The sequence below is a fragment of the Leptodactylus fuscus genome, chromosome 9, assembly GCF_031893055.1.
Source record: "Leptodactylus fuscus isolate aLepFus1 chromosome 9, aLepFus1.hap2, whole genome shotgun sequence".
In the NCBI taxonomy this organism is placed as follows: Eukaryota; Metazoa; Chordata; class Amphibia; order Anura; family Leptodactylidae; genus Leptodactylus; species Leptodactylus fuscus.
The window spans coordinates 84,344,221-84,366,705 of NC_134273.1; the positions used below are offsets into that span (position 1 = coordinate 84,344,221).

The 22,485-nt window shown below is 53.5% G+C and overlaps 1 protein-coding gene across 2 annotated transcripts; it reads left to right on the forward strand.

Annotated features, from left to right (window-relative positions):
* The first annotated feature begins 6,831 nt into the window (after positions 1-6,831).
* On the forward strand, positions 6,832-17,627 carry RPN1 (ribophorin I). Of its 2 annotated transcripts, none has more exons than XM_075287203.1 (9): positions 6,832-7,136; positions 9,209-9,273; positions 9,455-9,761; positions 9,918-10,127; positions 10,743-10,935; positions 11,140-11,239; positions 11,755-12,013; positions 12,159-12,404; positions 16,694-17,627. In XM_075287203.1, exons 1-9 carry the CDS (start codon positions 6,912-6,914, stop codon positions 16,874-16,876), a joined length of 1,788 nt encoding a protein of 595 aa, XP_075143304.1. In that variant the 5' UTR covers positions 6,832-6,911; the 3' UTR covers positions 16,877-17,627. The 2 variants fall into 2 exon arrangements, with proteins under 2 accessions (XP_075143304.1, XP_075143305.1); XM_075287204.1 differs by having other exon boundaries at positions 9,455-9,758; positions 9,915-10,127.
* The last annotated feature ends 4,858 nt before the right edge of the window (positions 17,628-22,485 follow it).

Consider the following 22,485-nt stretch of genomic DNA (forward strand, 5'->3'; position numbering starts at 1 on the left):
TTCCTTTCGATGATTCTGTTTTTCAGGTCTGGAAATACGGAAACCGAAATCCCTGTGTGAGCTTCGCGTTCCCTGTATTCTATGTTTTGGTACAATTCTGGTGAAACTTTATAAAAAAAAAAAAAAAAAATTTTAATTAAAATTGCCATGTCCTGTTTATTTTATATGTCTGTGTCTGGGGGTGTCTGGGGCGCCTTTTCCTGCGGGCCGGGTGTACTTTGTAGTCATAACATATTATCATTGTCAGCTGCTTTGATCAATCAAAAATTACAATTACGTTACAATTTGACCCACAAACGTTAAGTCCTCGTAGGTTTTTGTCGACCGAAAAATAAAAAGTTCTGGTTTTCAGGAGTCAAAAACAAAAACTGAAAAACAAAAACTGTCTGCGTCAGGAAGGGGTTAATCTCAGAGCCTCGGCGCCGCATCGCTCTCTTGCTCCCATTTCCTTCTTGTTCTGCCTGAGATTTATCTCATATTTTGCCCCCATTTTGGCGGTTTTTGCACCACTTTGCTATTTTGTCATCGCGCAGTGGGCGTGGCTTATCTGGAGTAATATTTTACTGCGCATTTATGAAATTTCCTCAGTGACTCCCCGGTGACCCATCAGTGACTCCCCAATGACTCCTCAGTAACTCCCCAGTGACTCCCCAGTGGCTCCTCAGTGACTCCTCAGTGGTTCCTCAGTGACTCCTCAGTGACTCCTCAGTGGTTCCTCAGAGACTCCTCAGAGACTCCCCAGTGACTCCCCAGTGACTCCTCAGTGGCTCCCCAGTGGCTCCTCAGTGACTCCCCAGTGGCTCCTCAGTGACTCCCCAGTGACTCCCTAGTTGACTCCCCAGTGGCTCCTCAGTGACTCCCCAGTGGCTCCTCAGGGACTCCTCAGTGGCTCCCCAGTGGCTCCTCAGTGACTCCAAAGTGGCTCCTCAGTGACTCCTCAGTGACTCCCCAGTGGCTCCTCAGTGGCTCCTCAGTGACTCCTCAGTGACTCCTCAGTGACTCCCCAGTGGCTCCCCAGTGACTCCTCAGGGACTCCCCAGTGACCCCTCAGTGACTCCTCTGACTCCTCAGTGACTCCCCAGTGGCTCCTCAGGGACTCCTCAGTGGCTCCTCAGTGACTCCCCAGTGACTCCTCAGTGACTCCTCAGTGGCTCCCCAGTGGCTCCTCAGTGACTCCCCAGTGACTCCCCTCAGGGACTCCCCAGTGACTCCTCTGGCTCCTCAGTGACTCCTCAGTGACTCCTCAGTGACTCCCCAGTGACTCCTCAGTGACTCCCCAGTGACTCCTCAGTGACTCCCCAGGGACTCCTCAGTGACTCCCCAGGGACTCCCCAGTGACTCCTCAGGGACTCCCCAGTGGCTCCCCAGTGACTCCCCTTAGTGACTCCCCTTAGTGACTCCCCAGTGGCTCCTCAGTGACTCCCCAGTGACCCCTCAGTGGCTACTCAGTGACTCCCCAGTGACTCCTCAGTGACTCCCCAGTGACTCCTCAGTGACTCCCCAGTGGCTCCTCAGTGACTCCCCAGTGGCTCCTCAGTGGCTCCCCAGTGACTCCTCAGTGACTCCCCTCAGGGACTCCCCAGTGACTCCTCTGGCTCCTCAGTGACTCCCCAGTGACTCCTCAGTGACTCCCCTCAGGGACTCCCCAGTGACTCCTCAGTGACTCCCCTCAGGGACTCCCCAGTGACTCCTCTGGCTCCCCAGTGACTCCTCAGTGACTCCCCAGTGACTCCTCAGTGACTCCCCTCAGGGACTCCCCAGTGACTCCTCTGACTCCTCAGTGACTCCCCAGTGACTCCTCAGTGACTCCCCAGTGACTCCTCTGTGACTCCCCAGGGACTCCTCAGTGACTCCCCAGTGGCTCCCCAGTGACTCCCCTTAGTGACTCCCCTTAGTGACTCCCCAGTGGCTCCTCAGTGGCTCCTCAGTGACTCCCCAGTGACTCCTCATTGACTCCTCAGTGACTCCCCAGTGACTCCTCTGACTCCTCAGTGACTCCCCAGTGGCTCCTCAGTGGCTCCTCAGTGACTCCCCAGTGGCTCCTCAGTGACTCCCCAGTGACTCCCCAGGGACTCCTCAGTGGCTCCCCAGTGACTCCCCTCAGGGACTCCCCAGTGACTCCTCTGGCTCCTCAGTGACTCCCCAGTGACTCCCCAGGGACTCCTCAGTGACTCCCCAGTGACTCCTCATTGACTCCCCAGTGACTCCCCAGTGGCTCCTCAGTGACTCCCCAGTGGCTCCTCAGTGGCTCCCCAGTGACTCCTCAGTGACTCCCCAGTGACTCCTCTGGCTCCTCAGTGACTCCCCAGTGACTCCTCAGTGACTCCCCAGTGACTCCTCTGGCTCCCCAGTGACTCCTCAGTGACTCCCCAGTGACTCCTCAGTGGCTCCTCAGTGACTCCTCAGTGACTCCCCTCAGGGACTCCCCAGTGACTCCTCTGGCTCCTCAGTGACTCCCCAGTGACTCCTCAGTGACTCCCCAGTGGCTCCTCAGTGACTCCCCAGTGGCTCCCCAGTGACTCCCCTTAGTGACTCCCCTTAGTGACTCCCCAGTGGCTCCTCAGTGGCCCCTCAGTGGCTCCTCAGTGACTCCCCAGTGGCTCCTCAGTGACTCCCCAGTGGCTCCTCAGTGACTCCCCAGGGACTCCTCAGTGGCTCCCCAGTGACTCCCCTCAGGGACTCCTCTGGCTCCTCAGTGACTCCCCAGGGACTCCTCATTGACTCCCCAGTGGCTCCTCAGTGACTCCCCAGTGGCTCCTCAGTGGCTCCCCAGTGACTCCTCAGTGACTCCCCAGTGACTCCTCTGGCTCCTCAGTGACTCCCCAGTGACTCCTCAGTGACTCCCCAGTGACTCCCCAGTGACTCCCCAGTGACTCCTCTGGCTCCCCAGTGACTCCTCAGTGACTCCCCAGTGACTCCTCAGTGACTCCCCAGTGACTCCTCAGTGACTCCCCTCAGGGACTCCCCAGTGACTCCTCTGGCTCCTCAGTGACTCCCCAGTGACTCCTCAGTGACTCCCCAGTGGCTCCTCAGTGACTCCCCAGTGGCTCCTCAGTGACTCCCCAGTGACTCCCCAGGGACTCCTCAGTGGCTCCCCAGTGACTCCCCTCAGGGACTCCTCTGGCTCCTCAGTGACTCCCCAGGGACTCCTCAGTGACTCCCCAGTGACTCCCCAGTGGCTCCCCAGTGACTCCCCTTAGTGACTCCCCTTAGTGACTCCCCAGTGGCTCCTCAGTGACTCCCCAGTGACCCCTCAGTGGCTCCTCAGTGACTCCCCAGTGACTCCTCAGTGACTCCCCAGTGACTCCTCAGTGACTCCCCAGTGACTCCTCTGGCTCCTCAGTGACTCCCCAGTGACTCCTCAGTGACTCCCCAGTGACTCCTCAGTGACTCCCCAGTGACTCCTCTGGCTCCCCAGTGACTCCTCAGTGACTCCCCAGTGACTCCTCAGTGGCTCCTCAGTGACTCCCCAGTGACTCCTCAGTGACTCCCCTCAGGGACTCCCCAGTGACTCCTCTGGCTCCTCAGTGACTCCCCAGTGACTCCTCAGTGACTCCCCAGTGGCTCCTCAGTGACTCCCCAGTGGCTCCTCAGTGACTCCCCAGTGACTCCCCAGGGACTCCTCAGTGGCTCCCCAGTGACTCCCCTCAGGGACTCCTCTGGCTCCTCAGTGACTCCCCAGGGACTCCTCAGTGACTCCCCAGTGACTCCTCAGTGACTCCCCAGTGACTCCTCAGTGACTCCCCAGTGACTCCTCTGGCTCCTCAGTGACTCCCCAGTGACTCCTCAGTGACTCCTCAGGGACTCCTCAGTGACTCCTCAGTGACTCCCCAGTGACTCCTCAGTGACTCCCCTTAGTGACTCCCCAGTGGCTCCCCAGTGACTCCCCAGTGACACCCCAGTGGCTCCCCAGTGACTCCCCAGTGACACCCCAGTGGCTCCCCAGTGGCTCCCCAGTGACTCCTCAGTGACACCCCAGTGGCTCCCCAGTGGCTCCCCAGTGACTCCCCAGTGGCTCCCCAGTGACTCCTCAGTGACTCCCCAGTGGCTCCTCAGTGGCTCCCCAGTGACTCCCCTTAGTGACTCCCCTTAGTGACTCCCCAGTGGCTCCTCAGTGACTCCCCAGTGACCCCTCAGTGGCTCCTCAGTGACTCCCCAGTGACTCCTCAGTGACTCCCCAGTGACTCCTCTGACTCCTCAGTGACTCCCCAGTGGCTCCTCAGTGGCTCCTCAGTGACTCCCCAGTGACTCCCCAGGGACTCCTCAGTGGCTCCTCAGTGACTCCCCAGTGACTCCCCTCAGGGACTCCCCAGTGACTCCTCAGTGACTCCCCAGTGACTCCCCAGGGACTCCTCAGTGGCTCCTCAGTGACTCCTCAGTGACTCCCCTCAGGGACTCCCCAGTGACTCCTCTGGCTCCCCAGTGACTCCTCAGTGACTCCCCAGTGACTCCCCAGTGGCTCCCCAGTGACTCCCCTTAGTGACTCCCCAGTGGCTCCTCAGTGACTCCCCAGTGACCCCTCAGTGGCTCCTCAGTGACTCCCCAGTTACTCCTCATTGACTCCTCAGTGACTCCCCAGTGGCTCCTCAGTGACTCCCCAGTGACTCCTCAGTGGCTCCCCAGTGACTCCTCTGGCTCCTCAGTGACTCCCCAGTGACTCCTCAGTGACTCCCCAGGGACTCCTCAGTGACTCCCCAGTGGCTCCCCAGTGACTCCCCTTAGTGACTCCCCAGTGGCTCCCCAGTGACCCCTCAGTGGCTCCTCAGTGACTCCCCAGTGACTCCTCTGACTCCTCAGTGACTCCCCAGTGGCTCCTCAGTGACTCCCCAGTGGCTCCTCAGTGGCTCCCCAGTGACTCCCCTCAGGGACTCCCCAGTGACTCCTCTGGCTCCTCAGTGACTCCCCAGTGACTCCTCAGTGACTCCTCAGGGACTCCTCAGTGACTCCTCAGTGACTCCCCAGTGACTCCTCAGTGACTCCCCTTAGTGACTCCCCAGTGGCTCCCCAGTGACTCCCCAGTGACACCCCAGTGGCTCCCCAGTGACTCCCCAGTGACACCCCAGTGGCTCCCCAGTGGCTCCCCAGTGACTCCTCAGTGACACCCCAGTGGCTCCCCAGTGGCTCCCCAGTGACTCCCCAGTGGCTCCCCAGTGACTCCTCAGTGACTCCCCAGTGGCTCCTCAGTGGCTCCCCAGTGACTCCCCTTAGTGACTCCCCTTAGTGACTCCCCAGTGGCTCCTCAGTGACTCCCCAGTGACCCCTCAGTGGCTCCTCAGTGACTCCCCAGTGACTCCTCAGTGACTCCCCAGTGACTCCTCTGACTCCTCAGTGACTCCCCAGTGGCTCCTCAGTGGCTCCTCAGTGACTCCCCAGTGACTCCCCAGGGACTCCTCAGTGGCTCCTCAGTGACTCCCCTCAGGGACTCCCCAGTGACTCCTCAGTGACTCCCCAGTGACTCCCCAGGGACTCCTCAGTGGCTCCTCAGTGACTCCTCAGTGACTCCCCTCAGGGACTCCCCAGTGACTCCTCTGGCTCCCCAGTGACTCCTCAGTGACTCCCCAGTGACTCCCCAGTGGCTCCCCAGTGACTCCCCTTAGTGACTCCCCAGTGGCTCCTCAGTGACTCCCCAGTGACCCCTCAGTGGCTCCTCAGTGACTCCCCAGTTACTCCTCATTGACTCCTCAGTGACTCCCCAGTGGCTCCTCAGTGACTCCCCAGTGACTCCTCAGTGGCTCCCCAGTGACTCCTCTGGCTCCTCAGTGACTCCCCAGTGACTCCTCAGTGACTCCCCAGGGACTCCTCAGTGACTCCCCAGTGGCTCCCCAGTGACTCCCCTTAGTGACTCCCCAGTGGCTCCCCAGTGACCCCTCAGTGGCTCCTCAGTGACTCCCCAGTGACTCCTCTGACTCCTCAGTGACTCCCCAGTGGCTCCTCAGTGACTCCCCAGTGGCTCCTCAGTGGCTCCCCAGTGACTCCCCTCAGGGACTCCCCAGTGACTCCTCTGGCTCCTCAGTGACTCCCCAGTGACTCCTCAGGGACTCCTCAGTGACTCCCCAGTGACTCCTCAGTGACTCCCCTTAGTGACTCCCCAGTGGCTCCCCAGTGACTCCCCAGTGACACCCCAGTGGCTCCCCAGTGACTCCCCAGTGACACCCCAGTGGCTCCCCAGTGGCTCCCCAGTGACTCCTCAGTGACACCCCAGTGGCTCCCCAGTGGCTCCCCAGTGACTCCCCAGTGGCTCCCCAGTGACTCCTCAGTGACACCCCAGTGGCTCCTCAGTGACTCCCCAGTGGCTCCTCAGTGGCTCCCCAGTGACTCCCCTCAGGGACTCCCCAGTGACTCCTCTGGCTCCCCAGTGACTCCCCAGTGACTCCCCAGTGACTCCTCAGTGACTCCTCAGTGACTCCCCAGTGACACCCCAGTGACACCCCAGTGACTCCTCATTGACTCCCCAGTGACTCCCCAGTGACTCCTCAGTGACTCCCCAGAGACTCCCCAGTGACTCCCCAGTGACTGTCACCGCCTGACAGCTCCGACTACTTGGACACCTCATCCCGGGCCTTGTATCTACAGACGCTCCGGATCGCGGTGTATTGAGGTGTCCGCAGTGTTGCCTGCTCAGAATACCCGGATAGATTACACTGAATCGTTGTCTGCCAGGACCGATTACACGCACTGTGTTAGTAGTTGTTCAGATTATAATCGCTTTCTACATAACTTCTATACAGAGGCTGCGGGGTCCTCACAACGCGCGCCGTTCTGTCAGGCATGACTCAGGTCACCCTCACGTTGCTAGGCAGCAGCGGGGGCCTGGGCGGCCATCTTGTTCCCGCTTGGCGGATGAATGAGTAGTCAGCAGAGGCTGCAGTGGGGTCTCCGCACAATCCGCCTCCATCCTCCGCTCCCCGGTCATGGAGTGTCCCGCCATCCGCGCCCTTCTCCTCCTGCTCGCCCTGACAGGCGCCGCCCGGGCCCAGGAGCTGCTCAATGAGGACGTGAAGCGCACGGTGGACCTGAGCAGTCACCTGGCCAAAGTGACGGCCGAGGTGAAGCTGGCCAACCCCGGAGCCGCCGCCGCTCACTCCTTCCTGGTCGCCCTGGAGCCGGAGCTGGCCGGGAGCCTGGCCTTCCTGGGGGTCAGTATGCTGCTGTCCGCACTGTGCGATAACTGCACACAATGCCGCAGCGTCCTGTCACTTCTGTCTGCTGTAATGTCGCACAGCGAACGCGGCGTCTGCAAATGGCTCAGGTTTACAAGTATGTGCGGCATTGTGATGGACGGCTGTGTGTGTATTGTGGTGTAGGAGAGCTGACTGTGATGTGTGGAGGACGGAAACACTGCTCAGCTCTGCTACATCTGTATATACATTGTCTGCTACATCTGCATGGCCCTGGCGTTACATAGGACTGCAAATAGCAGATGTAGCAGAGCTGACTGTGATGTGTAGTGTGACTGAATCACTGCTCAGCTCTGCTACATCTGTAGAAATCACACAGGGGTTTACTGGATGTCCCTGGCATTACATAGGACTGCAAATAGCAGAGCTGAGTTAGTTGGTGTTCTCTATATTACCTGTATAGTCAGAGCACACTGGTGTAGCAGAGCTGAGTTTGTTGGTAATCTGGACATTACTTGCATGGACAGGGTGTACAAGTATAGCAGAGTTGAGTTTGTTGGTATCCATACATTGTATGCTGTTTGTTGGTATTACCTGTGTTATACCAGTGTGAGCTTGTTGGTGTTATCTACATTACTGGTGTAGTTGAGCTTGTTGGTGTTATCTACATTACTTATGTTATACCGGTGTAGCAGAGCTGAGTTTATTACTTGTACAGTTCTGTATATACTGGTGTAGCAGAGCTGATGTGGTTATATGTACCTTACATAGGACTGCAGGGAGACCTCCTGTGTTACTGTCATACAATGACATGACCGTGTCAGCTCTGCTACACCAGTGCACACCTGCAGGATGACATGATGACCACACACCCCACATGTAGAGATGCAGCAGAGCTGACATGGTTTGGTGCTGTGTCTGCAGGGTATTGGTGGCTGCAGGAGGAGGAGGATGTGCTGCTGCTTCCTCCTCGGCCTCCTGCTCTGTAGGATTGTGACACGTCAGCGCTCGCTCCGCACTCACTTCCAGGAGGAGGCTCTGCCCAATCCCGGCTCACAGCCCTCCCATCATCATCATCCTCCTCCTCCTCTGTGACACCGGCCACATCTGGTGGGGACTGCACTGAAATGTTCCAGATTGTAGAGATGGTTTATTCCTCCAAAGAGATCCCCAAATTATTACGTTACCATGTCGGGATTTGTGTGTGATCTTCCTTTGTTGCTCTTCAGTTGTTGGAAAACTACAACTCCCAGCATGCCCTGACTGTCCCTGCACCTGCTGTATACTGTGAACTGTAGACGTTCATGTTCCCTAATTTATCAACATTAAAGTCCGGGGGGAGCCTCAGTGCCATATGCCGGGGGAAGGGGAGAACCTCTGCACCCTGTGCCTGGGGGGAGTCTCAGCGCCCTGTGCCTGCAGCCAAATTCATCGCCCTGCGAGGCCTGTTATATGTGGCCCCTGATACACTGTAACAAGATCTGCTCCTGTGGCCATGATCAGGATGTGAGCATTAGTTTCTGTTCACTGACTGCAAGCAGAGTTTCTAAAGGGATTCCCTCTGTACTTTAAAGTTGTATTCCCATCTTTACAGCAAGGGGTTAACTTTCAGGACGGGGGGGGGGGTCCAGCAGTCAGATCCCACCAGTCAGATCCCACCAGTCAGATCCCACCAGTCAGATCCCACCAGTCAGATCCCACCAGTCAATCTGCCCCATCCTATGGATTACCATGCAAATGCTAATACTGATGATCTGTCCTTAGAATCTCCGCTAATCAGCTGTCTGAAGGGGGCGCTGTGACCTTATTGTGTGTACTAGTTCATCTCCATCCTATGCAAGTTAATGGGCCAGAGTCACGTGCAGTACCAACTACAGCCACTCCAATATGTGCGGCGCTGTGCACGGTGCTGAGACCCCACCTGTCTGACATTGGAGTCTGTCCTGGAATGACGAGCGGGGGGCGGACAGGGGCTGTCTTGTCCTTGGGGGCAGATCACTGCAGGCTTCTCGTGCCCCAGCTCTGGGGTTTTGTTACTTTGTGTCTGTGACGGGTTCTTGTGTTTAATGATTTATTGTCCTACATTACAGGTGAAGACGGAGGATGAAGAGGATGGCTACCTGGAAGTGCGGGAGACCAAGGCGAAAGGGAAGAGGTGAGGCTGAGGGATATAGCGGTATACAGCCTGTGCGGGCATCAGTCTGTGTATATACCTGTCTGGCTGGGGGTTGTAGTTCTTCAGGTATTACTTGGCTGCCAGTGCAGGGCTGGCTGGGACTTGTAGTGCCGCAGTCGGACCCCACAGATGTGACCTTGTCTTCTGTTTACTCCATCAGTGGGAAACTCTTCTTGGTGCAGCTTCCATCTTCTCTGTCTCCCGGAGCCAAGACCAAAGTGTTCATCGAGACGGTGTACACCCACGTTCTGCAGCCGTACCCCACGCAGATCACACAGGCCGAGAAGCAGTTTGTAACCTTTGAAGGCAACCATTACTTCTACTCCCCGTACCCGACCACGTCCCAGACCACACGTGTCAAGCTCGCCTCCCGCAACGTGGAGACCTACACCAAACTGGGCAACCCCTCCCGCTCCGATGACACCATTGAATACGGCCCCTTCAAGGATATTCCTGCGTTCAGCCTTGTAAGTGAGGGCGCAACGCTTTATGGTTATTAAAAGTGCTGTGAAGTTTAACCCTTCACAATAGTTCTGCTGATTCGCTGTGTGGCCGCAGTACCTAGTGGTAGATGATAGCAATCCAGAGACGTGACTTTATTAACCCTTTCATTTATCTACCAGGATGTCCTGAAGGTCCATTACGAGAACAATAGCCCCTTCCTCACCATCACCAGCATGACCCGCGTCATTGAAGTCTCCCACTGGGGCAACATTGCTGTAGAAGAGACTGTAGATCTGAAGCACACCGGGGCCTATCTGAAGGGGCCCTTCTCTAGATACGACTACCAGAGGCAGCCGGACAGCGGCATCTCATCTGTCAAATCCTTTAAGGTGAGTCCTATGCATAAACCGATGGGACTTATCTCCTCTCTGGCCTCTTGGAGGCTTCTACATTACTTATCCGTCAGCTTCGACCCTTCAGCGCAGCACATCATACCCCTGGAAATGTCCCACTGACCCTCTTCCTAATCCTGAGCTGCTTCGGCCTTGCAGACGTTACGTTCATGGTCACATGACTTTTTCAGAGTTCAGTCCAAAAGTGGATGGGGCTGAGCTGTGATACCAAGTACAGCCACTATGCAACTGTATGGCGCTGTGCATGGTATGTAGTAAAGAGGCAGCAGCAGTGCCCGGGTGTCGGACCCCCTGCTGATCTCCACTTGAGCTATTGTAAGGATAGGTCATCAATAAAGATGAGCGAACACTGTTCGGATCAGCCGTTCCGAACAGCACGCTCCCATAGAAATGAATGGAAGCACCTGGCACGGCGTCCGGCCGCCGGCAAAATATACGTGCTAGGTGCTTCCATTCATTTCTATGGGAGCGTGCTGTTCGGAACGGCTAATCCGAACAGTGTTCACTCATCTCTAGTCAACAACCTTAAAGTCTAGCAGACTATTTAACCCTTTACTAAACCAGTCTTCATCCTCCTCTTCCTCTCCTTAGACAATCCTGCCCGCCGCTGCCCAGGACGTGTACTACAGAGATGAGATCGGGAACATCTCCACCAGTCACCTGCTAATCCTGGACGACTCTGTGGAAATGGAGATCCGACCCAGGTTCCCTCTTTTTGGAGGATGGAAAACCCATTACATGATTGGTTATAACCTGCCGAGTTACGAGTACCTGTACAACCTGGGTGAGTGCAGATTACACACATGGCAGCCAACTGGGGGTTGTAGTCACTGCAATATACTTGGGGTTATACCTCTGGGTGACGTGTTATGGTATATACTGACGGTATAGCATTGTTCTATGTGCAAGTGTTGGCGGCATTAGCCTCAGTACAGGTAACCCGCTGCAGATTTTTCTGATCTCCTGTCATGGCGGTGTCTCCTCACAGGTGACCAGTACGCTCTGAAGATGAGGTTCATTGACCACGTATTCGATGAACAGGTTGTGGATTCTCTGACCGTGAAAATAATCCTTCCCGAAGGAGCAAAGTGAGTGCTTATGGGATGAGTCTGTGGTGTCATTTATGGCCTGGAGCTAGGAATGCCCTTTATAACCTCTGGGGACCTGGTACTAATGCAGCCCCATGGGCACCCGCTATACAGGGACCTCCTAGAGTTACCTGCACATATGGCCTGTGCTGCTACTGGCAGGATAACATAAGAGGGAACTCCGCACTGCCAGCCCTTCTGTCTCTGTATTGGTGGGGAGCCTTAGAGCCTGGCGTTCCCTATTACAGCCACAAGCCAGTCTGGTGACTTGAACCTGTAGCATCAGAGATGGCCATAATGGGATATAATGCAGATGTGTCATGACTATATGAATCCGGCCTTCTGATCAGGTGTCTGGCTACTTGGCTCCCATGCTCCTAGTCCTGTTATATGTTCCAGACCGGTCACTTAGGCTATTGGTTTTCCTGCGCCATCCTAGTGCATATACCAGGGTAGTATACAGCACATTATATAACAGGGCCATCAGTCTGACCATGTAATAATATTATTTCCAGAAATATCCATGTAGAGAACCCCTATGACCTGAACCGCGCCCCTGATGAGCTGCACTACACCTATCTAGACACCTTTGGCCGGCCAGTCATTGTGGCTCATAAGAACAACCTGGTGGAGCAGCACATCCAGGACGTCGTGGTCCATTACACCTTCAACAAGATCCTGATGCTGCAGGAGCCGCTGCTGGTGGTCGGAGCCTTCTACATCCTGTTCTTCACCGTCATCATCTATGTCCGGCTCGACTTCTCCATCACTAAGGTCGGTGATTGCAAAAACATTTGGGCTGTAGGAAAGCTGGATGGCGCCGGGGAGAGGTGTAATGGTGCACAGTCAGGGTGTCACCCAGCTTTCCTAGAGAGACTCATGGTCATGTGATCTGACCCTGTGCACTTTGTCATGGCAGGACCCAGCGGCCGAAGCCAGGATGAAGGTGGCCTGCATCACGGAGCAGATCCTCACACTGGTCAACAAGAGGCTCGGACTTTACCGGCACTTTGATGAAGCTGTGAACAAATACAAGCAGTCGCGGGACATCTCCACGCTAAACAGCGGCAAAAAAGCGCTGGAGACCGAACACAAGAACCTGACAAATGAGATCACCTCTCTGCAGGCCAAGCTGAAGGCGGAAGGCTCCGACCTCTGTGATAAGGTGAGTGCAGGCTGGTCAATAACGTGGCTGCTGTTATTTTCAGAAACGGCGCCACATCTGTCCATAGGTTGTATTTGCAGCTACTTGATTGCAGTCAGTGTGCTGGAGCTGTAATACCAAACTCAACCTGTGGACAGAGGCAGCGCTGTTGGTGCAAAAAGCAGCTAATCCTTTAACCTGTCCCTGTGCACTCATGTCAGTATCCTCACTCAGAGGTGCATGTGATTGTCAGGGAGTGAGTGCCAGGGCCCCAGCAGGTGCTGTACTGACAATTAAAGGGGTTGTCAGTAGAGATGAGCGAACAGTGTTCTATCGAACACATGTTCGATCGGATATCAGGGTGTTCGCCATGTTCGAATCGAATCGAACACCACGTGGTAAAGTGCGCCAAAATTCGATTCCCCTCCCACCTTCCCTGGCGCCTTTTTTGCACCAATAACAGCGCAGGGGAGGTGGGACAGGAACTACGACACTGGGGGCATTGAAAAAAATTGGAAAAAGTCATTGGCTGCCGAAATCAGGTGACCTCCATTTTAGACGAATAGTGGATTTCAAATCCGGGTCATATGAGAATGTGAACTTTGTGACTATGAGACAGGGATAGCTGTACAGGCAGGGATAGCTAGGGATAACCTTTATTTAGGGGGGAATGTTATTAAAAATAACTTTTTGGGGCTCTATCGGGTGTGTAATTGTGATTTTTGTGAGATAAACTTTTTCCCATAGGGATGCATTGGCCAGCGCTGATTGGCCGAATTCCGTACTCTGGCCAATCAGTGCTGGCCAATGCATTCTATTAGCTTGATGAAGCAGAGTGTGCACAAGGGTTCAAGCGCACCCTCGGCTCTGATGTAGCAGAGCCGAGGCTGCACAAGGGTTCAAGCGCACCCTCGGCTCTGATGTAGGAGAGCCGAGGGTGCACTTGAACCCTTGTGCACCCTCAGCTCTGCTACATCAGAGCCGAGGGTGCGCTTGAACCCTTGTGCACACTCTGCTTCATCAAGCTAATAGAATGCATTGGCCAGCGCTGATTGGCCAATGTATTCTATTAGCCTGATGAAGTAGAGCTGAATGTGTGTGCTAAGCACACACATTCAGCTCTACTTCATCGGGCTAATAGAATGCATTGGCCAGCGCTGATTGGCCAGAGTACGGAACTCGACCAATCAGCGCTGGCTCTGCTGGAGGAGGCGGAGTCTAAGATCGCTCCACACCAGTCTCCATTCAGGTCCGACCTTAGACTCCGCCTCCTCCGGCAGAGCCAGCGCTGATTGGCCGAAGGCTGGCCAATGCATTCCTATGCGAATGCAGAGACTTAGCAGTGCTGAGTCAGTTTTGCTCAACTACACATCTGATGCACACTCGGCACTGCTACATCAGATGTAGCAATCTGATGTAGCAGAGCCGAGGGTGCACTAGAACCCCTGTGCAAACTCAGTTCACGCTAATAGAATGCATTGGCCAGCGCTGATTGGCCAATGCATTCTATTAGCCCGATGAAGTAGAGCTGAATGTGTGTGCTAAGCACACACATTCAGCACTGCTTCATCAAGCCAATACAATGCATTAGCCAGTGCTGATTGGCCAGAGTACGGAATTCGGCCAATCAGCGCTGGCTCTGCTGGAGGAGGCGGAGTCTAAGGTCGGACCTGAATGGAGACTGGTGTGGAGCGATCTTAGACTCCGCCTCCTCCAGCAGAGCCAGCGCTGATTGGTCGAGTTCCGTACTCTGGCCAATCAGCGCTGGCCAATGCATTCTATTAGCCCGATGAAGTAGAGCTGAATGTGTGTGCTTAGCACACACATTCAGCTCTACTTCATCAGGCTAATAGAATACATTGGCCAATCAGCGCTGGCCAATGCATTCTATTAGCTTGATGAAGCAGAGTGTGCACAAGGGTTCAAGCGCACCCTCGGCTCTGATGTAGCAGAGCTGAGGGTGCACAAGGGTTCAAGTGCACCCTCGGCTCTCCTACATCAGAGCCGAGGGTGCGCTTGAACCCTTGTGCACACTCTGCTTCATCAAGCTAATAGAATGCATTGGCCAGCACTGATTGGCCAGAGTACGGAATTCGGCCAATCAGCGCTGGCCAATGCATTCTATTAGCCCGATGAAGTAGAGCTGAATGTGTGTGCTAAGCACACACATTCAGCACTGCTTCATCACGCCAATACAATGCATTAGCCAGTGCTGATTGGCCAGAGTACGGAATTCGGCCAATCAGCGCTGGCTCTGCTGGAGGAGGCGGAGTCTAAGATCGCTCCACACCAGTCTCCATTCAGGTCCGACCTTAGACTCCGCCTCCTCCAGCAGAGCCAGCGCTGATTGGTCGAGTTCCGTACTCTGGCCAATCAGCGCTGGCCAATGCATTCTATTAGCCCGATGAAGTAGAGCTGAATGTGTGTGCTTAGCACACACATTCAGCTCTACTTCATCGGGCTAATAGAATGCATTGGCCAGCGCTGATTGGCCGAATTCCGTACTCTGGCCAATCAGCACTGGCTAATGCATTGTATTGGCTTGATGAAGCAGTGCTGAATGTGTGTGCTTAGCACACACATTCAGCTCTACTTCATCGGGCTAATAGAATGCATTGGCCAATCAGCGCTGGCCAATGCATTCTATTAGCGTGAACTGAGTTTGCACAGGGGTTCTAGTGCACCCTCGGCTCTGCTACATCAGATTGCTACATCTGATGTAGCAGTGCCGAGTGTGCATCAGATGTGTAGTTGAGCAAAACTGACTCAGCACTGCTAAGTCTGCATTCGCATAGGAATGCATTGGCCAGCCTTCGGCCAATCAGCGCTGGCTCTGCCGGAGGAGGCGGAGTCTAAGGTCGGACCTGAATGGAGACTGGTGTGGAGCGACCTTAGACTCCGCCTCCTCCAGCAGAGCCAGCGCTGATTGGCCGAATTCCGTACTCTGGCCAATCAGCACTGGCTAATGCATTGTATTGGCTTGATGAAGCAGTGCTGAATGTGTGTGCTTAGCACACACATTCAGCTCTACTTCATCGGGCTAATAGAATGCATTGGCCAGCGCTGATTGGCCGAATTCCGTACTCTGGCCAATCAGCACTGGCTAATGCATTGTATTGGCTTGATGAAGCAGTGCTGAATGTGTGTGCTTAGCACACACATTCAGCTCTACTTCATCGGGCTAATAGAATGCATTGGCCAATCAGCGCTGGCCAATGCATTCTATTAGCGTGAACTGAGTTTGCACAGGGGTTCTAGTGCACCCTCGGCTCTGCTACATCAGATTGCTACATCTGATGTAGCAGTGCCGAGTGTGCATCAGATGTGTAGTTGAGCAAAACTGACTCAGCACTGCTAAGTCTGCATTCGCATAGGAATGCATTGGCCAGCCTTCGGCCAATCAGCGCTGGCTCTGCCGGAGGAGGCGGAGTCTAAGGTCGGACCTGAATGGAGACTGGTGTGGAGCTATCTTAGACTCCGCCTCCTCCAGCAGAGCCAGCGCTGATTGGTCGAGTTCCGTACTCTGGCCAATCAGCACTGGCCAATGCATTTCTATGGGGAAAAGTTAGCTTGCGAAAATCGCAAACTGACAGGGATTTCCATGAAATAAAGTGACTTTTATGCCCCCAGACATGCTTCCCCTGCTGTCCCAGTGTCATTCCAGGGTGTTGGTATCATTTCCTGGGGTGTCATAGTGGACTTGGTGACCCTCCAGACACGAATTTGGGTTTCCCCCTTAACGAGTTTATGTTCCCCATAGACTATAATGGGGTTCGAAACCCATTCGAACACTCGAACAGTGAGCGGCTGTTCGAATCGAATTTCGAACCTCGAACATTTTAGTGTTCGCTCATCTCTAGTTGTCAGGGGAGTGTTAACACATTTCTCTGGGATTTTTATATACTGTGCCTGGAGGGGGTTCTGGGCTGGTTCGGACCCTGGGTCACGTGGTTGGAACCAGCACCCTTGTCGCTCTGCCCCCTACTGCCTGTGTTACTACAATAAGGCTGACCCATAATAGGAAAAGGGGGGAGCATGCTGAGTGAGCCAGGGGGGCCAAGCATGTGATCCAAGGTTGGAAGCCAGAACAGCCAGGTATAGCATCCAAAAAATCCCTGAGGAAGTGAAATAAGACTCCCTGGACATCCCCTGTAAGTGACAGGAGAAGGGTCTCTCAGCAGCACAGAGTATTTCAGGGCTAGTTCATCTTGACTTGCAGTACCTGGCTAGATTCTGTATACAGCGCTGTTGGGTATATCATGGGCCTTATAGCGTGAGCCCTGACGCTTACAGTACGCTTTGTGACTCAGGTTGCAGAGATCCAGAAGCTGGACAGCCAAGTGAAGGAGATTGTGGTGAAATCGTCGTCTGAGGCCGAACGCCTGGTCGCCGGCAAACTGAAGAAGGACAGCTACATCGAGAGCGAGAAGCAGCACGCCAACAAACGCCAGGAGCTGGTCAACAAAATCGACAACATCCTGGACGCTTTGTAACGTCGTGCTCAAGACCAGGACTGGACAAACCTGTGGAACCGGATTACAGCAGTGCCTGAAAGCAATACCGCTCCTCGCGCCTTCCTGCAACCTTGTCGGTCTGACTCCTGAATCCAGCGTGATTTGTCCTCTCCTGCTTTAAGAGTTGTCAACTTGTGAGATTAAGGCACAACTGTGCGCACTGTCCCACCGAGCCAAGCCCTTATAGTCTGATCGTCCCCGGAGGGTCTTATACCGCCAAACGCTGGACATATCACTGCCGCCATAGGGTGAGCGACCAGGCACTTATAGAAGGCGACACCAGAGAGCACCAGCTCCTCGGTCTCCCTTCTCCAGCAGTTTGTGCCTGAGATTCTCCGAGGAGATTACAATCATTTTCTTTGGGTGGGAAACGTAATAATAACGGGGAAAGTGGTGACGAAAAAACGACAAATTTATTTTTTTTGTTCCTGTCTTTAAATTCCAAAATTTAAAATTTAGATTTTTGTTAAATATCTATATTTTTTTTTTCTAAATTGACCCCAATCTTGTCCGTGCAGGCGGTAACGCTTGTCGCTCCACAGGACGGCGACCTTTGTTTTGTCTCTTTTCTACATGCAGTGACCCCGCGAGCTGCGCAGGTTCATGAAAGAAGAAAAAAAAAGTCTCTGCCAAGTTTTTACACTTTATGATTGTCGGGAAAAACTGTAAAAAGTTTTGTTTTTCTGCTTGTTTGTGTGACCAAAAGGTAATAAAGAAGGGATTGTGGATACACCGGCCTGTGTGCGCTGCGTTGGCTGCGATGTGCTGCAGATTCTCATCTGTATTGTAACAAATTCATATTGAGGTATCCTATATGAGAGTACAGCCATGCTGGCATTGAAATGCTGAGAAACTGCAGCTGCATCCCCCTCCTGCCCCTCCATCCTGTCTGATCCTGAATAGAGAACATGCAGACAGGGCAATAGAGGCCGAGGTTCAGCATAAAAATACACAGATTATACATGCAAATGTTTCTTTAAATTCTTCCATCTCCCATATCACCTTAAAGGGAGTGTCACCAGAACCAGCATATCACCCCAGTCCTGCAGATAGATAGGTTACTGTCACCAGATCCAGCATATCACCCCAGCCCTGCAGATAGATAGGTTACTGTCACCAGACCCAGAATATCACCCCAGCCCTGCAGATAGATAGGTTACTGTCACCAGACCCAGAATATCACCCCAGCCCTGCAGATAGGTTACTGTCACCAGACCCAGCATATCACCCCAGTCCTGCAGATGGATAGGTTACTGTCACCAGACCCAGAATATCACCCCAGCCCTGCAGATAGATAGGTTACTGTCACCAGACCCAGCATATCACCCCAGCCCTGCAGATAGATAGGTTACTGTCACCAGACCCAGAATATCACCCCAGCCCTGCAGATAGATAGGTTATAGTCACCAGAACCAGCATATCACCCCAGCCCTGCAGATAGATAGGTTAGTGTCACCAGAACCAGCATATCACCCCAGTCCTGCAGATAGATAGGTTAGTGTCACCAGAACCAGCATATCACCCCAGCCCTGCAGATAGATAGGTTAGTGTCACCAGAACCAGCATATCACCCCAGCCCTGCAGATAGATAGGTTACTGTCACCAGACCCAGAATATCACCCCAGCCCGGCAGATAGATAGGTTACTGTCACCAGACCCAGCATATCACCCCAGTCCTGCAGATAGATAGGTTAGTGTCACCAGACCCAGAATATCACCCCAGCCCTGCAGATAGATAGGTTACTGTCACCAGACCCAGCATATCACCCCAGCCCTGCAGATAGATAGGTTACTGTCACCAGACCCAGAATATCACCCCAGCCCTGCAGATAGATAGGTTATAGTCACCAGAACCAGCATATCACCCCAGCCCTGCAGATAGATAGGTTACTGTCACCAGACCCAGCATATCACCCGAGTCCTGCAGATAGGTTAGTGTCACCAGAACCAGCATATCACCCCAGCCCTGCAGATAGATAGGTTAGTGTCACCAGAACCAGCATATCACCCCAGCCCTGCAGATAGATAGGTTAGTGTCACCAGAACCAGCATATCACCCCAGCCCTGCAGATAGATAGGTTACTGTCACCAGACCCAGAATATCACCCCAGCCCGGCAGATAGATAGGTTACTGTCACCAGACCCAGAATATCACCCCAGCCCTGCAGATAGATAGGTTACTGTCACCAGAACCAGCATATCACCCCAGCCCTGCAGATAGATAGGTTAGTGTCACCAGAACCAGCATATCACCCCAGTCCTGCAGATAGATAGGTTACTGTCACCAGAACCAGCATATCACCCCAGTCCTGCAGATAGATAGGTTAGTGTCACCAGAACCAGCATATCACCCCAGCCCTGCAGATAGATAGGTTAGTGTTACCAGACCAGCATATCCCCCCCAGCCTGGCAGATAGATAGGTTACTGTCACCAGATCCAGCATATCACCCCAGCCGTGCAGATAGATAGGTTACTGTCACCAGACCCAGCATATCACCCGAGTCCTGCAGATAGATAGGTTAGTGTCACCAGAACCAGCATATCACCCCAGCCCTGCAGATAGATAGGTTAGTGTTACCAGACCAGCATATCCCCCCCAGCCTGGCAGATAGATAGGTTACTGTCACCAGATCCAGCATATCACCCCAGCCGTGCAGATAGATAGGTTAGTGTCACCAGAACCAGCATATCACCCCAGTCCTGCAGATAGATAGGTTACTGTCACCAGAACCAGCATATCACCCCAGTCCTGCAGATAGATAGGTTAGTGTCACCAGAACCAGCATATCACCCCAGCCCTGCAGATAGATAGGTTAGTGTTACCAGACCAGCATATCCCCCCCAGCCTGGCAGATAGATAGGTTACTGTCACCAGACCCAGCATATCACCCCAGCCCTGCAGATAGATAGGTTAGTGTCACCAGAACCAGCATATCACCCCAGTCCTGCAGATAGGTTACTGTCACCAGAACCAGCATATCACCCCAGCCCTGCAGATAGATAGGTTACTGTCACCAGAACCAGCATATCACCCCAGCCCTGCAGATAGATAGGTTAGTGTCACCAGAACCAGCATATCACCCCAGTCCTGCAGATAGGTTACTGTCACCAGAACCAGCATATCACCCCAGTCCTGCAGATAGATAGGTTAGTGTCACCAGAACCAGCATATCACCCCAGCCCTGCAGATAGATAGGTTAGTGTTACCAGACCAGCATATCCCCCCCAGCCTGGCAGATAGATAGGTTACTGTCACCAGATCCAGCATATCACCCCAGCCGTGCAGATAGATAGGTTACTGTCACCAGACCCAGCATATCACCCCAGTCCTGCAGATAGATAGGTTAGTGTCACCAGAACCAGCATATCACCCCAGCCCTGCAGATAGATAGGTTAGTGTCACCAGAACCAGCATATCACCCCAGCCCTGCAGATAGATAGGTTACTGTCACCAGACCCAGCATATCACCCCAGTCCTGCAGATAGGTTAGTGTCACCAGAACCAGCATATCACCCCAGCCCTGCAGATAGATAGGTTAGTGTCACCAGAACCAGCATATCACCCCAGCCCTGCAGATAGATAGGTGACTGTCACCAGACCCAGCATATCACCCCAGTCCTGCAGATAGATAGGTTAGTGTCACCAGAACCAGCATATCACCCCAGCCCTGCAGATAGATAGGTTACTGTCACCAGAACCAGCATATCACCCCAGCCCTGCAGATAGATAGGTTACTGTCACCAGAACCAGCATATCACCCCAGCCCTGCAGATAGGTTAGTGTCACCAGAACCAGCATATCACCCCAGCCCTGCAGATAGATAGGTTAGTGTCACCAGAACCAGCATATCACCCCAGTCCTGCAGATAGATAGGTTAGTGTCACCAGACCCAGCATATCACCCCAGCCCTGCAGATAGATAGGTTACTGTCACCAGACCCAGCATATCACCCCAGCCCTGCAGATAGATAGGTTACTGTCACCAGAACCAGCATATCACCCCAGCCCTGCAGATAGATAGGTTACTGTCACCAGAACCAGCATATCACCCCAGCCCTGCAGATAGGTTAGTGTCACCAGAACCAGCATATCACCCCAGCCCTGCAGATAGATAGGTTAGTGTCACCAGAACCAGCATATCACCCCAGTCCTGCAGATAGATAGGTTAGTGTCACCAGAACCAGCATATCACCCCAGCCCTGCAGATAGATAGGTTAGTGTCACCAGAACCAGCATATCACCCCAGCCCTGCAGATAGATAGGTTACTGTCACCAGAACCAGCATATCACCCCAGCCCTGCAGATAGATAGGTTACTGTCACCAGAACCAGCATATCACCCCAGCCCTGCAGATAGGTTAGTGTCACCAGAACCAGCATATCACCCCAGCCCTGCAGATAGATAGGTTAGTGTCACCAGAACCAGCATATCACCCCAGTCCTGCAGATAGATAGGTTAGTGTCACCAGACCCAGCATATCACCCCAGCCCTGCAGATAGATAGGTTACTGTCACCAGAACCAGCATATCACCCCAGCCCTGCAGATAGATAGGTTACTGTCACCAGACCCAGCATATCACCCCAGTCCTGCAGATAGGTTAGTGTCACCAGAACCAGTATATCACCCCAGCCCTGCAGATAGATAGGTTAGTGTCACCAGAACCAGCATATCACCCCAGTCCTGCAGATAGATAGGTTAGTGTCACCAGACCCAGCATATCACCCCAGCCCTGCAGATAGATAGGTTACTGTCACCAGACCCAGCATATCACCCCAGCCCTGCAGATAGATAGGTTACTGTCACCAGAACCAGCATATCACCCCAGTCCTGCAGATAGATAGGTTACTGTCACCAGACCCAGCATATCACCCCAGACCTGTAGATTGATTCACTTGACCCTAATCTGTCTGGGTTTCCCTTGTGATTCGCGGCCTCTCTTTCTGATATTTCACAGTTTTGTCTGCTCTCTTTGGGGTAATGCAGATGCTGCCACTGACTTCTCTTCTATCTGTTCGGTGACTCTTTTATATGTTGCTGATTTCTTACATAGTGATAGTTTTATTACACTGTATACATGCAGCTGCCAGTTGGGGGCGCTCACTTATGGATTATTCCCATTTCTGTATAAATCTATATGGATTGAGCACCCTCTAGTGGCAGCTGCATGTACTCTGCAGATGAGGTCAGGTTCATGCAGGGGGAGTCCTGGTGATGGCGCTAGAGAGCTGCAACACTGAGGAAGATGATGGAAAATAGTGAAGTCTGAGCTTGAAGAAAATGAATCCAGGTGAGATTTACCGGCTGTGATCAGAAACAGACTGTTACACTATGCAAGATGGAAGCCAATGACTGGTATATACAGAAGACTGCTGTATGTGGTATGTATACTAATGGGGGGGATATAGCGTACGCGGTATGTATACTAATGGGGATATAGTGTAAAATATAAACTGTTATGCAATGGGAATGAAGACAACTCCACTATTGTGTATACGGCTCCACACACACACGTATCTCTAAGGTTGCAGATAAATCCAGACTTGGACCCAATACACACACAGCGTTTATGATGTAGCAGAAGGCGCC

Coding starts and splice junctions, on each gene's coding strand:
- RPN1 (XM_075287203.1), top strand. CDS start 6,912: ATGGAGTGTCCCGCCATCCGCGCCCTTCTCCTCCTGCTCGCCCTGACA. Junction 10,936..11,139: donor CGAGTACCTGTACAACCTGG/GTGAGTGCAGAT, acceptor GTCTCCTCACAG/GTGACCAGTACGCTCTGAAG. Junction 11,240..11,754: donor ATCCTTCCCGAAGGAGCAAA/GTGAGTGCTTAT, acceptor TATTATTTCCAG/AAATATCCATGTAGAGAACC.